At 45.4% G+C, this 15,736-nt stretch overlaps 1 protein-coding gene across 7 annotated transcripts in view; it reads right to left on the reverse strand.

Annotated features, from left to right (window-relative positions):
• Positions 1–15,736, reverse strand: part of LOC134350026 (protein EFR3 homolog B-like) — a 299,220-nt gene that overhangs the window by 141,387 nt on the left and 142,097 nt on the right. For all 7 annotated transcript variants that reach the window (XM_063054929.1, XM_063054928.1, XM_063054927.1 and 4 more), the window contains 3 exons: positions 12,997–13,132; positions 12,294–12,455; positions 9,782–9,893 (listed from right to left, as the gene is read on the reverse strand). In XM_063054929.1, the coding sequence (XP_062910999.1) occupies positions 9,782–9,893; positions 12,294–12,455; positions 12,997–13,132 (410 nt within the window). The remainder of the gene's footprint in view (positions 1–9,781; positions 9,894–12,293; positions 12,456–12,996; positions 13,133–15,736) is intronic.

A 15,736-nucleotide genomic window follows, 5' to 3' on the forward strand; every position in this document is an offset into this window, starting at 1 on the left:
TCGGGAGCACCGGACGCAGTATATCACCCCAGCCGACTCACATGTGAAGTGTCGCCTCACCTGGAAGGACTGTTTGGGGCCCTGAATGGTGGTAAGGGAGGAAGTGTAAGGGCATGTGTAGCACTTGTTCCGCTTACACGGATAAGTGCCAGGAGAGAGATCAGTGGGGAGGGATGGGGGGCACGAATGGACAAGGGAGTCGCGTAGGGAGCGATCCCTGCGGAATGCAGAGAGAGGGTGGGAGGGAAAGATGTGCTTAGTGGTGGGATCCCGTTGGAGGTGGTGGAAGTTACGGAGAATAATATTTGGACCCGGAAAACTCCTTCGGAACGCTCTGCTCTCCACTCCCTCCGCACTAATCCTAACCTTATTATTAAACCTGCCGATAAGGGGGGTGATGTTGTAGTCTGGCGTACTGACCTCTACCTTGCTGAGGCACAGCGACAACTCACGGATACCTCCTCTTATTTACCCCTCGATCGTGACCCCACTAAGGAGCACCAGGCCATTGTCTCCCACACCATCACCGACTTTATCCGCTCAGGGGATCTCCCATCCACTGCCACTAACCTCATCGTTCCCACACCTCGCACTTCCCGTTTCTACCTTCTACCCAAGATCAACAAACCTGCCTGTCCTGGCCGACCTATTGTCTCAGCTTGCTCCTCCCCCACCGAACTCGTTTCTGCATACCTCGACACGGTTTTATCCCCCCTTGTTCAATCCCTTCCTACCTATGTTCGTGACACTTCTCATGCTCTTAAACTTTTCGATGATTTTAAGTTCCCTGGCCCCCACCGCTTTATTTTCACCATGGATGTCCAGTCCCTATAGACTTCCATCCCCCATCAGGAAGGTCTCAAAGCTCTACGCTTCTTTTTGGATTCCAGACCTAATCAGTTCCCCTCTACCACCACTCTGCTCCGTCTAGCGGAATTAGTCCTTACTCTTAATAATTTCTCCTTTGGCTCCTCCCACTTCCTCCAAACTAAAGGTGTAGCTATGGGCACCCATATGGGTCCTAGCTATGCCTGCCTTTTTGTTGGCTTTGTGGAACAATCTATGTTCCGTGCCTATTCTGGTATCTGTCCCCCACTTTTCCTTCGCTACATCGACGACTGCATTGGTGCTGCTTCCTGCACGCATGCAGAGCTCGTTGACTTTATTAACTTTGCCTCCAACTTTCACCCTGCCCTCAAGTTTACCTGGTCCATTTCCGACACCTCCCTCCCCTTTCTAGATCTTTCTGTCTCTGTCTCTGGAGACAGCTTATCCACTGATGTCTACTATAAGCCTACTGACTCTCACAGCTATCTGGACTATTCCTCTTCTCACCCTGTCTCTTGCAAAAACGCCATCCCCTTCTCGCAATTTCTCTGTCTCTGCTGCATCTGCTCTCAGGATGAGGCTTTTCATTCTAGGACGAGGGAGATGGCTTCCTTTTTTAAAGAAAGGGGCTTCCCTTCCTCCACTATCAACTCTGCTCTTAAATGCATCTCCCCTACTTCACGTACATCTGCTCTCACTCCATCCTCCCACCAGCCCACTAGGAATAGGGTTCCCCTGGTCCTCACCTACCACCCCACCAGCCTCCGGGTCCAACATATTATTCTCTGTAACTTCCGCCACCTCCAACGGGATCCCACCACTAAGCACATCTTTCCCTCCCCCCGTCTCTCTGCATTCCACAAGGATAGCTCCCTACGCGACTCCCTTGTCCAATCGTCCCACCCATCCCTCCCCACTGATCTCCCTCCTGGCACTTATCTGTGTAAGCGGAACAAGTGCTACACATGCCCTTACACTTCCTCCCTTACCACCATTCAGGGCCCCAAACAGTCCTTCCTGGTGAGGCAACACTTCACCTGTGAGTCGGCTGGGGTGATATACTGCGTCCGGTGCTCCCGATGTGGCCTTTTATATATTGGTGAGACCTGACGCAGACTGGGAGACTGCTTTGCTGAACACCTACGCTCTGTCCGCCAGAGAAAGCAGGATCTCCCAGTGGCCACACATTTTAATTCCACATCCCATTCCCATTCTGACATGTCTATCCACGGCCTCCTCTACTGTAAAGATGAAGCCACACTCAGGTTGGAGGAACAACACCTTATATTCCGTCTGGGTAGCCTCCAACCTGATGGCATGAACATCGACTTCTCTAACTTCTGCTAATGCCCCACCTCCCCCTCGTACCCCATCCGTTATTTATTTTTATATACACATTCTTTCTCTCACTCTCCTCTTTCGCCCTCTGTCCCTCTGTCCCTCTGAATATACCCCTTGCCCATCCTGTGGGTCCTCCCGCCCTTGGCTTTCTTCCCGGACCTCCTGTCCCATGATCCTCTCGTAACTCTTTTGCCTATCACCTGTCCAGCTCTTGGCTCCATCCCTCCCCCTCCTGTCTTCTCCTATCATTTTGGATCTTCCCCTCGCCCTCCAACTTTCAAATCCCTTACTCATTCTTCCTTCAGTTTGTCCTGACGAAGGGTCTCGGCCTGAAACGTCGACTGCAGCTCTTCCTACAGATGCTGCCTGGCCTGCTGCGTTCACCAGCAACTTTTATGTGCGTTATCTAAAAGAATCCATGACTTTGAAAGGAGTATATAGAAACAGATTCATTTAGAACATAGAACATAGAATAGTACAGCACAGTACAGGCCCTTCAGCCCACAATGTTGTGCCGACCCTCAAACCCTGCCTCCCATATAAGCCCCCATCTTAAATTCCTCCATATACCTGTCTAGTAGTCTCTTAAACTTCACTAGTGTATCTGCCTCCACCACTGACTCAGGCAGTGCATTCCATGCACCAACCACTCTCTGAGTAAAAAAAATCTTCCTCTAATATCCCCCTTGAACTTCCCACCCCTTACCTTAAAGCCATGTCCTCTTGTATTGAGCAGTAGTGCCCTGGGGAAGAGGCGCTGGCTATCCACTCTATCTATTCCTCTTATTATCTTGTACACCTCTATCATGTCAGCTCTCATCCTCCTTCTCTCCAAAGAGTAAAGCCCTAGCTCCCTTAATCTCTGATCATGGTCATAATGCATACTCTCTAAACCAGGCAGCATCCTGGTAAATCTCCTCTGTACCCTTTCCAATGCTTCCACATCCTTCCTATAGTAAGGCGACCAGAACTGGACACAGTACTGCAAGTGTGGCCTAACCAGAGTTTTATAGAGCTGCATCATTACATCACGACTCTTAAACTCTATCCCTCAACTTATGAAAGCTAACACCCCATAAGCTTTCTTAACTACCCTATCTACCTGTGAGGCAACTTTCAGGGATCTGTGGACATGTACCCCCAGATCCCTCTGCTCCTCCACACTGCCAAGTATCCTGCCATTTACTTTGTACTCTGCCTTGGAGTTTGTCCTTCCAAAGTGTACCACCTCACACTTCTCCGGGTTGAACTCCATCTGCCACTTCTCAGCCCACTTCTGCATCCTATCAATGTCTCTCTGCAATCTTTGACAATCCTCTACACTATCTACAACACCACCAACCTTTGTGTCGTCTGCAAACTTGCCAACCCACCCCTTAAATTACATTCCTAAATTAGGCAAAGCGAGACCTCCATCCTTTTTCAACTTTGGTAAGTGACATTTACTAATTCTTGGTCTTTTATTATTCCAAATAAAAAATAAAATAATAGAATCAATCCAATCAAAAAATTTCTCAGTCAAAAAAAACAGGGATATTCTGAAGTAAATATAAAAATTTTGGTAAAATCATCATTTTGACTAGATGGATGTGACCAACAACTGAAAATGTAAGTGGACTCCATCTACTAAATAAATACTTCATATAATCTACCAAGGGAACAAAATTGGCTTTATAAAGATCCTTATATTTTTTAGTGATTATAACACCTAAATATCTAAAAGAATCCGTTACTTTGAAGGAGTATTATCATATATAGAAACAGATTCATTTAAAGGAAACAATTCACTTTTACTAAAATTTTTGTTCAAATCCTGAAAAATCTCCAAATTCATTAAATAATTTTAGTAAGGGAGGAATAAATTCTTCGGGATTAGATATATAAACCAATAAATCGTCAGTGTAAAGAGAAATTTTATGAATGGTCTCATTCACAGAAATCCCATAAATATCTTCAGCTTCACGAAGAGCAAATGCAAGGGGCTGGTCTCTCTGCCTCACGTGGTGTCCTTCTCTTTCCATGAATGTCGGCGGTGATCATGTAAGGTGGTATCGTGGTTCTGTGTTTCATGGATTAGACTATTGTGTTTATGCACTGTGGTCATTTTCAAATTTATGGATTTATATTCTGTGTTTTTATTGCTCATTCCTCTTCTGTTTTGTTGCGTGAGGGGACAGTGTTTGAGGTTAATGTTCTGTTGTGTTCTGTTAGTATTTTTGTGCAGAGAGCGGTTGTGGGTTTGATGTTTGTCTCTGAATGACTTTCATGTTCTATCTTTGTTTCTTGGCTATCTGGAGAAGACAAATTTCAAAGTTATATATGGATACATGTTTTGATATAACTGATCCTTTGAACCTTTTAACCTATTCAACCTTTCCATAAAATTTAGGTCCTCAAGTCCCAGCAAGATCTTTGCAAATTTTCTCTGAATTCTTTCCATGTTAGCGTCATAGAAAAATATAGCACAGGTACAAACCCTTGAGCCCATCTAGTACATCTCTAACCATTTAAACTGCCTACTTCCAATGACCTGCACCAGGCCCACAGCCTTCCATACTCCTACCATCCATGTACCTATCCAAACTTCTCTTGAACAATTAAATCAAGCTCGCATGCACCACTTGTGCTGGCAGCTCGTTCCACTCTCTCGTGACTCTCTAAGTGAGGAAGTTCCCTCTCATGTTCCCCTTAAATTTTTCACCTTTCGCCGTTAAGCTATGACCTCCAGTTGTAGTCCCACCCAACTTCAGCGAAAAGCCTGCTTGTATTTATGCTATCTATACCCCTCATAATTTCATATATATCCCAATCAAATCTCCCCTCAATCTTATACGTTTTAAGGAATATGGTCTGAACCTATTTAACCTTTCTCTCTAACTCAGGTCCTCCAGACCCAGCAACATCCTTTAATTTAAAAGGGATTTGTACACGGTGCATATGTGTGAGAGAAAGCAGTTGAGATGCCTTTGTTCTCAGTGCCTCTCAGTGCCCTACCGTTTACTGTGAAAGACCTTCCCTGGTTGGTCCTACCAAAGTGCAACACCTCGTACCTACCTCTATCTGCCATTATTCAGCCTATATTTCCAGCAGATCCCACCGCAAGCTTTGATAGTCTTCCTTGCTGTCCATTACCCTCCCCAAATATTGGTGCCCTCTGCAAATTTGATGATCCAATTCACCACATTATCATCCAGATTGTTGAAATATATGACAAACAACAATGGACCCAGCACTGATCCCTGCAGCACTCCATTAGTCACAGGCCTCCAGTCAGAGAGGTAACACTCTACTACCACTCTCTGGCTTCTTCCACAAAGCCAATGTCTCATTCACTTTACATCCTCATCCTGAATGCTCAATGACTGAACCGTGTGGACCAGCCTCCCATTACGAAAGTCCATGTAGACAACATCCACTGCCTTGCCTTCATTCACTTTCCTGGTAACTTCCTTGATACACTATATAAGATTGGTTAGACATGACCTACCATGTACGAAACCATGTTGACTATTCTTAATCAGCCCATGTCTATCCAAATACTTAAATATCCGGTCCCCTAGAATACCTTACAAAAATTTTCCCACTAGTGATGTCAGCCTCACTGGCCTGTAATTTCCTGGTTTATTTAGAGCCTTTCTTAAACAGTTGAACAACATTGGCTAAGGATGATTTAAATATCTCTGCTTGGGCCTCTGTAATTTCTGCACGTGCCTCCCAGAGAGTCCAAGGGATCACTGAAGTCGATGGCTTTTCCTCACTTCTATAGACTCTGTGTCCATCTCCCGAGCAAATACAAATGGAAAAAATTCCTTTAAGATCTCCCCCATCCCTCTTGGCTCCACACATGGATTACCATTCTGCTCTTCCAGAGGACCAATTTTGTCCCTTGCAATCTTTTTGCTCTTAAATATCTGTAGAATCCCTTCGGATTCTCCCATACCTCGGCAGCTAGGGCAACCTAATGCCTCCTTTTAGCCCTCTTGATTTCTTTCTAAGTGTTCTCTTGCATTTCTTATACTCCATAAGTACCTCAGTTATTCCTACCTGCCTATACCTCCTTTGCACCTCCTTTTTTTGCCTAACCAGAGCAATCTCTTGAAAACCAAGGTTCCGTAAGCCTGTTATCTTTACCTTCTATTCTGACAGGCACATACAACCTTTTGTATCCCAAAATTTCATTTTGGAAGGCCTCTCTCTTACCAAGTACACCTTTGCCAGGAAACAGCCTGTCCCAATCCACATGTGCCAGATCTTTTCTGATAGCATCAAAATTGGTCATTCATCAGTTTAGAATTTCACCCCACAGACCAGAGCTATTGTTTTGTATATTTACCTTGAAAGTAATGGCGTTATGATCACTGGACGTCAAGTATTCCCCAACACGAACTTCTCTCACCTGCTCTGTCATATTCCATAATAACAGTTCAAGTATCGCACACTCTCTCGTTGGCACTTGTACATACTGATGAAAGAAACTTTCCTGACACATTTGACAATCTCTATCCCATCTAGACCTTTTACAGTATGGGAGTTCTAGTCAATATGTGGGAAGTCAAGATCACCTACTATAACAACCTTATGTTTCTTGTCTGCAATCTCTCTACAAATGTGTTCCTCTAAGTCTCTCAGACTGTTGGGTGGTCTGAAATATAGCCCCATTAATGTTGTCGTATCTTTTTTATTCCTCAGTTCCACACATAATGCCTCAATAGATGAGTTCTCTGGTTTATCCTGACTGAGCACTGCCGTGACATTTTACTTGACTAGTATGCCATACCTCTCCTTTAATCCCTCCCACTCTGTCCTGTCTCACCATGCTCAAACTTTTGATTCTTGACTTTCTCTGCTCTTACCAACGTCTGTCTCCACAACCTCTCCACCAACTGTTTTGGCATTCTGTTTCCCATCCCCATGCAACTCTAATTTAAACCCCACTCCCACCCCATGTAGCACTAGCAAACCTTCCCACTAGAATATTAGTCGCCTTCCAGTTCAAGTGCAAACCATCTATTCAGAACAAATTCCACCTTCCATGGAAGAGAGCCCAATGATCCAAAAATCTGATGCCCTCCCTCCCACACCAATTCCTTAGTCACATGTAAAACTGTATAATGCCCCTATCTCTGGCCTCACTAGCACATGGCATGCGTAGCAATCCTAAGATCACAACTCTGGAGATCCTATTGTTTATCTTAGCACCGAACTCCCTAAACTCACTCTACAAAACCTCATTACTCTTCCTACCTATGTCATTGGCACCTACATGGACCACAGCCTGTGGCTGTTTGCCCTCCTACTTAAGGTTGCTGAGGACTTGGTCTGAGATGTCACTAACCCTGGCACCAGAGGCAATATACCATCTGGGAATCTTGTTCTCATCCAAAGAACCTGCTTTCTGTTCCCCTAACTAACAAATCCCCTATCATCACAGGTTGTCTCTTCTCCTCCTTTCCCTCTTGAGTCCCAGAGCCAGACTCAGTGCCAGAGATCTGACTGCTGTGACTTTCCTCTGCGAGGTCACCCCCCACCCCCAAACCGTATCCAAAGTGTTATACCTGTTGTTGAGAGCTGTGGCCACAGGGTTACTCTGCACTGGCTCCTTAACTCCTTTCTCCTTCCTGACTGTCACCCAGTTTCCTGTGTCCAGAACCTTGGCTGTAACTACCTCCCTATACGTCCTATCTATCACCCCATCTACTTCTTGAATAAGTCATAGAGTTAGAGCACAGAAACAGGCGATTCAGTCCATCTAATCCATGCCGACCCATTTAAACTGCCTTCTCCCATCAACATGTGCTGATGGGATTTCATCCAGTTCCAGCTCTAACTCCAACTACTTAACATTGAGTGTTAGAAGCTGCTGCTGGATGCACTTTTCACAGTTGTAGTCATCAGGGACACTTGAGGTCTCCCTGTCCTCCCACATCCCACAACAGCAGCATTCCACTATTCTACCTGGCATTCCTACTGTTCTAACTGAGTAAATGTTAGTTAACTGAGTAAATGTTAGTTAACTGAGCAAATATTAGTTAACTGAGTAAATGTTAGTTAACTGAGTAAATGTGAGTTAACTGAGTAAATGTGAGTTAACTGAGTAAAAGACAACGAGGAAGATCAGAAGGAGTGGGCTGGCTGTTGGCTGTGTGCCCAGAGGCACAGAGCTCGGAAAAGGCGATACAACAGACTTTTAACACCATAAATCAGTGCGTTGTTTTGTTATATCTCCCCTCTCGCTGTGAAACGGGGACACCCCTTTTCAACTTATTAGGGAGAGAGAGAGCCTGTAGTATGGTGAATGAGTAGTCTTTGGGGTGTGTCTTTATTGCTGCTTTGCTGCACACTTGAGTGCTCGGTGAGGGGGGCTGATAGTTTTTTTTGCTGGTGGGGGAGGGGAGATCATTGCCTTGCTGCTGCTTGTGTGTGGGGGGAGGGAGCTGGGGGGTGCTTTGGGGTTCTCACGTTTAACTGTCATTCATTCTTAGGGGCACTCCTCTGTTTTCGTGGATGTTTGCAAAGAAGAAGAATTTCAGGATGTATATTGTATACATTTCTCTGACATTAAATGTACCTGTTGATGTAAAGAACGAAAAACAATGAATAAATTGTGGCAAAAAAATTACCTTCAGCTTTTTCACCTTCTCTCACTGAAGCCTCGAAGATCTAAAGGCTGAAGATCCCCACTCTAAGTATGTCCACCCAATGATGGCCACTCCACTTGCACTTGCCTTATTTTAATTTATTCTTGCCAATCAATCCCGATTGCCGATTGGCCGCAGCTCAAAACACTGATTGCCACAAGTCGCTGCCTTATCTACTCAATCAGTGAACCTGAGTGGGCTACAACTTCTCAAGCTTCAAATCTCTGATAGGCCGTTGGTCAAAAATTGATATCGGCGGGAGAAGAAGATGGCGATGCAACACAGCGCGCACAGCTCTCTGGTGAAATGATATCGTATCTATTAAATAGGGGCTGTGGACAATTCCAATTTGATGGAGACAGACGTGAGAAGCACAGAGGAACATCTGGAGAAATTTCTGAAATGCCCGGTTCGCTGCCGCTGCTACTGTGCGATTGAGAATCTCCGGAGGGAAGGCCCCAAAATCCCCGGCTTTGCCTGCTGCTGGCTACCGAGGCTGGGGTTGAAGCGTTTGGCAGAGATGGTGCTCAGTACTCGGTGTCTGAGGGCTGATCAGAGCATGAAGTTTTCGGACGACTCAGAGTCGGACTGTGGTCAGGCATGGCAGGGAGAGTCTTCTTCCTTCTCCCGTCTGTGTGAGATGTGGGACTTTCGAGAGACTTTGAACTTTTACTGTGCTCATGGACTTCTTCAGCAAGATATGGCATTGTTGCACTGTTGTAACTATATGTTATAATTATGTGGTTTTTGTTAGTTTTTCAGTTTTGGTCTGTCCTGTGCTTCTGTGATATCACACAGGAGGAATATTGTATCATTTCTTAGTGCATGCATTACTAAATGACAATAAAGGAGGACTGCGTGTCCTCATAATCTAATCTTTCCTGTAGGGAGGTGACCAGAATGGCACACAATGCTCCAAATTAGACCACAGTGGAGGGACACAGATTAGAAGTTTTGGTAGTTAAATTGCTCACCTTATTGTTTGCAGGCCCAAGGCCTGGTGAACCGCAGGTAGCGGGACCTTCCCCATGATGAACAACATGATTTCTGACCTTTGATAAGCAGGCAAAGTGTTGGCGAAAGCACCTGAAGAGAAATGGGAATTCACAAGCAGGGACAAGATTCAAGATTGTTTAATGTTATTTCCATACTCAAGTGTAAAGGACTTCAAAATAATTGTTACTCTGGATCTGATGCGGCACAAAAATTAACAATATCATAAAGAGCACAATAATTAAATATGTATGATAGCTTATTAGATTGGTCAGACCCCACTTGGAGTACTGTGCTCAGTTCTGGTCGCCTCACTACAGGAAGGATGTGGAAACCATAGAAAGGGTGCAGAGGAGATTTACAAGGATGTTGTCTGGATTGGGGAACATGCCTTATGAGAATAGGTTGAGTGAACTCGGCCTTCTCTCCTTGGAGCGATGGAGGATGAGAGGTGACCTGATAGAGGTGTATAAGATGATGAGAGGCATTGATTGTGAGGATAGTCAGAGGCTTTTTCCCAGGGCTGAAATGGTTGCCACAAGAGGACACAGGTTTAGGGTGCTTGGAAGTAGGTACAGAGGAGATGTCAGGGGTAAGTTTTTTATGCAGAGAGTGGTGAGTGTATGTAATGGGCTGTCGGCAACGGTGGTGGAGGTGGATACGATAGGGTCTTTTAAGATTCTCCTGGACAGGTACATGGAGCTTAGAAAAATAGAGGGCTATGGGTAAGCCTAGTAATTTCTAAGGTAGGGACATGTTTGGCACAACTTTGTGGGCCGAAGGGCCTGTATTGTGCTGTAGGTTTTCTATGTTTCTATTTTTCATAAAGTGATGGTAGGTGTATGACTGTCTGTCCTTAAGGTGACTAACAGGAAATGATAAAGTAATGATGACTGGGGTGTGAAGGAGTGGGTTAGTGGGTGTAAGTGTTGATCAGTCTTACTACTTAGGGCAAGTAGCAGTTTTTGAGTCTGGTGGTCCTGGCATGGATGCTACGTAGCTTCCTCCCTGATGGGTAGGGGACTAACAGTCCATAAGCAAGGATGGGTAGGATACTTCATGATGTTACTGGTCTGTTCCAGCACTTTTCTGTATACATGTCCTTGACATAGACAGTTGCTAGTGGTGTGTTGGGCAGTTCTGAGCACCTGTTGTAGAACCTTCCTGTCCACCCCAGTACAGTTTCCGTACCATGCAGGGATACAGCATGTCAGTATGTTCTCTACTGTGCATTTATAGAATGATGTGAGTATAGATCTGCATAGTCCAGCTCTCTTCAGCCTTGCCACTAAATAGTGGCATTGAAGGAATGGTGAGCGGGCTTTGAAGTAATCTGTGAGCCTTGTAGTCTTGGTCAGTAAACAGACCAGTGCACAGGTTAGACCCAGAGGACAAGCCACCCAGCCTTCCCCCAGAATCAGAAATCTGAAACCCCCCTCCTGTCCTGTCCCATCAGTACTGTCCCTGTGGTTCTGTACCACAGCTGGTGGTACAAAGAAAAATGCAAGTCTATATCTGGTAAAATATAGCAACTGTGTGGATGAAAACGTAGGCTGGCGAATTATTAAGTTCGTGGATGACAGCCGGAATTGATGACTTTGTGGATCAGGAGGAAGGTTGTCAAAGGATGAAGCGAGATATAGATACAGATACGGGCAGAGAAATGGCAGATTGATTATGATCGAGGCAAGATTGGAGGACGTGCACTGAGGAGAGGCTGGTCAAACTGGGGTGGTTTCCCCGAGAAGAGAGGGCATATGTGATAGAAGTTTACAAAATTATATGAGGCATAGATAAGCAACCAGTATCTTTCTCCCCAGGATTGAAATGCCTCGCACTAGCAGGCGTGTATTTAAGGTAATAAGGGGAAAGTACAAAGGAGGTGTGTGAGGCAAGTAGTTTTTGTTCAGAATGGTGGTAGGGGGTGATGGCAGAGGCAGATAGCATAGGACTGTTTCAAAGACTCATGATAGGCACATGATTATTCAGAGAAGGGAATGATATGGTCATTGTATAGGGAAACCTTCCTTACACCGTGAAGCTTTACCGTTAACTGAGGGCTCAGCAGACCCCAGGTTGGGAAGCCCTGGATTAGATGAATTAGGATTTACAAAGATGTTCTACACCCGGCGAAAAAGGACTTTCGAAGATGTTCTACACCCGGGGATAGCTGAAAGACTGGCCTGGGACAGAGGACTCTAGTGAGCAGCCTCTGCCTCAGTGAGAGTGATGGACTTAAGAAGGAAAAGAATTGGTTGAATTAGTTTGGCATAGCATCCTGCCTGAAGAGTATGTGGTGTACATAATTTTCTGACGTTATTTCAGATTTACAGCATCTGATTTATTTTGCCTTTGGACTGCTCTACCTTTGCTCTCCTCTCCTGTCTATCCTCTAGGTGTTGGCTGTACTCCCCTGGGGGTCAATATTCAGAACCAAATTTTCATCCCAAAGCAACAGCTGAAGCTGGAGACCTGGCCAGGCCCCTCACTCACCGATGGTCTTGATGACTGCCTCCTGGAACAGCCGCTCCTCACGCTCCTTGACGACCTGGTTGCCGACGTCGGTGATGGAACCACACTTGCCTGTCACTTCGTAGTCGATGCTGAGACGCAGGTGTCGGAGCAGTGTGTTGAAAACCTCCAGTACTGTGGGTCCTGAGGAGGGAATCAGGCAGAACCAGAAAGGATATGCTGGCACTGGAGAAGGTCCAAAGGGAGCTCACGAGAATGATCACAGAAATGGAAGGGTTTGATGGCTCTGGGCCTGTACTCCCTGGAGTTTAGGAGAATGACTGAGGGATGTCATTGAAACCTCTTAAATATTGGAAGTTCTCGATAGAGTGGACGTGGAGAGGTTGGGGTTTCCTATGGTGGACGAGTCTAGGACCAGAGGGCACAGCCTCAGACCAGAGGGACATGCATTTAGAACAGAGATGAGGATGGATTTCTTTAGGCAGAGGGTGGTGAATCTGTGGAATTCATTGCCTCAGATGGCAATTAGATTAGAGAGCAGGTGTAGGTGTATTTAGCGCTCAGGAGCAGAAAGACGGGTTTAATCACATTATTTTTGGATTGGTTGAGTGACCTCTATCATGTGTTTCTGACCTGCGAGGAATAATCCACCACTGGCTATCGACATAAAAACAAAAATGGTGCACAAAAGTGGAATGAGTAAGGAGACAAGCTTCATACTCACCTACAGAGCCGCCTGCTGCAATCACAGCTGACTCGGACAGCACCTCCACAATGCCAGTGCGCACTTTAGCAGCACTCTTACTGTTGGCATCCAGATGTCCCACCAGATGCTGTATGACCAGATGGGAATGCTGTGACTACAGGAGACAAGAGAGTGGATGGTTGAAGAGGATTAATAACAACCTTACTCTTTTCTTCCCTGATCCTCGCCCACACTATAGGTGGAATGTGCATCATGGTCACTGTGAGATACTGAGATATTCAGCCCCGTAATGCAGCGTCTGAGACTCGGCTAACACATATAAGTAGTAACATGGAGATAAAATACCCTCAAAGTACAGGTTAGGTAGAGGCTACTGAGCAATAAGGAGCTTCTCCATTTACAGTGGATTCCAGTTAATTGGATCGTCAGTAATCATGGCAGACATTTATTTGAGACAACTTTTAAAGAACAAAAGCTAATCAGGAAAATTGCTGGGATTCCCTTCATTTATTCAGTATACAATGCCACTTAAAATGGGGAAAGAGATGGTTGCCAAACGGGTTTTAACTAACATCAGTGCACTTCTGTGGCTGTCAGATGCTACACAGCGCTTAGAGTGAAGTTTTTAGACAGTGTCAGTTCTATTCCAAAAAAACATAGAAACATAGAAAACCTACAGCACAATACAGGCCCTTCAGCCCACAGAGTTGTGCCAAACATGTCCCTACCTTAGAAATTACTAGGCTTACCCATAGCCCTCTATTTTTCTAAGCTCCATGTACCTATCGAAAAGTCTCTTGAAAGACCCTATCGTATCCGCCTCCACCACCGTTGCCAGCAGCCCATTCCACACACTCACCACTCTCTGAGTAAAAAACTTAACTGACATCTCCTCTGTACCTTCTCCCCAGCACCTTAAACCTGTGTCCTCTTGTGGCAAACATTTCAGCCCTGGGAAAACACTTTTGAATCCTCATCACTATTTACACTCACAGATAGTTTTGTCTCATCCACAAACATGGGGATGTTATATTTGGTTCGCTGAATAGCGTGGTGCAGAGATCTGATCTATGAAGTTCCCACTAGGGAAGAGGCCCCTGGAGAAGAGGTGCTGGCTACCCACTCTATCTATTCTTCTTAATATCTTAATATACCTCTATCATGTATCCTCTCATCCTTCTTCTCTCCAAAGAGTAAAGCCCTAGCTCCCTTAATCTCTGATCATAATGCATACTCTCTAAACCAGGCAGTATCCTGGTAAATCTCCTCTGTACCCTTTCCAATGCTTCCACATCCTTCCCATAGTGAGGTGTCCAGAACTGGACACAGTACTCCAAGTGTGGCCTAACCAGAGTTTTATAGAGCTGCATCATTACCTCGCGACTCTTAAACCCTATCCCTCGACTTATGAAAGCTAACACCCCATAAGCTTTCTTAACTACCCTATCTACCTGTGAGGCAACTTTCAGGGATCTGTGGACATGTACCCCCAGATCCCTCTGCTCCTCCACACTACCAAGTATCCTGCCATTTACTTTGTACTCTGCCTTGGAGTTTGTCTTTCCAAGGTGTACCACCTCACATTTCTCCGGGTTGAACTCCATCTGCCACTTCTCAGCCCACTTCTGCATCCTATCAATGTCTCTCTGCAATCTTCGACAATCCTCTATACTATCTACAACAGCACCAACCTCTGTGTCATCTGCAAACTTGCCAACCCACCATTTTAACCCCACATCCAAGTCATTAATAAAAATGACGAAAAGTAGAGGTCCCAGAACAGATCCTTGTGGGACATCACTAGCCACAACCCTCCAATCCAAATGTACTCCCTCCACCACGACCTTCTGCCTTCTGCAGGCGAGCCAATTCTGAATCCACCCGGCCAAACTTCCCTGGATCCCATGCCTTCTGACTTTCTGAATAAGCCTACCGTGTGGAACCTTGTCAAATGCCTTACTAAAATCCATATAGATCACATCCACTGCACTACCCTCATCTATATGCCTGGTCACCTCCTCAAAGAACTCTATCAGGATTGTTAGACACGATCTGCCCTTCACAAAGCCATGCTGACTGTCCCTGATCAGACTATGATTCTCTAAATGCCTATAGATCCTATCTCTAAGAATCTTTTCCAACAGCTTTCCCACCACACACATAAGGCTCACTGGTCTATAATTACCCAGACTATCCCTACCACCTTTTTTGAACAAGGGGACAACATTCACCTCCCTCCAATCCTCCGGTACCATTCCCTTGGACAACGAGGACATAAAGATCCTAGCCAGAGGCTCAGCAATTTCTTCCCTCGCCTCGTGGAGCAGCCTGGGGAATATTCCGTCCTAATGTATTTTAATAACTCCAACACCTCCTTTCCCTTAATATCAACATGCTCCAGAACATCAACCTCACTCATATTGTCCTCACCGTCATCAAGTTCCCTCTCACTGGTGAATACCGAAGAGAAGTATTCATTGAGGACCTCGCTCACTTCCAGAGCCTCCAGACACATCTTCCCAATATGAAGAGCGTTTGATGGCTCTGGGCCTGTATTCACAGGAAATCAGAAGAATGAGGGGTGACCTCATTGAAAACTATCAATGGCTGTACCCACGAATAATAAGTATATCATTTTGGATACTGTTGATGGGGATGACCTACCAGGGACAAGTTGCAGTGGTTGCATGTCTGGCACCGAGATGGGATCCTCAGTTCAAAAGGGAAGGAGGGAAAAGAGGAGAGCAGTAGTGATCAG

This window comes from Mobula hypostoma, chromosome 8 (assembly GCF_963921235.1).
Source record: "Mobula hypostoma chromosome 8, sMobHyp1.1, whole genome shotgun sequence".
Lineage (NCBI taxonomy): Eukaryota > Metazoa > Chordata > Chondrichthyes > Myliobatiformes > Myliobatidae > Mobula > Mobula hypostoma.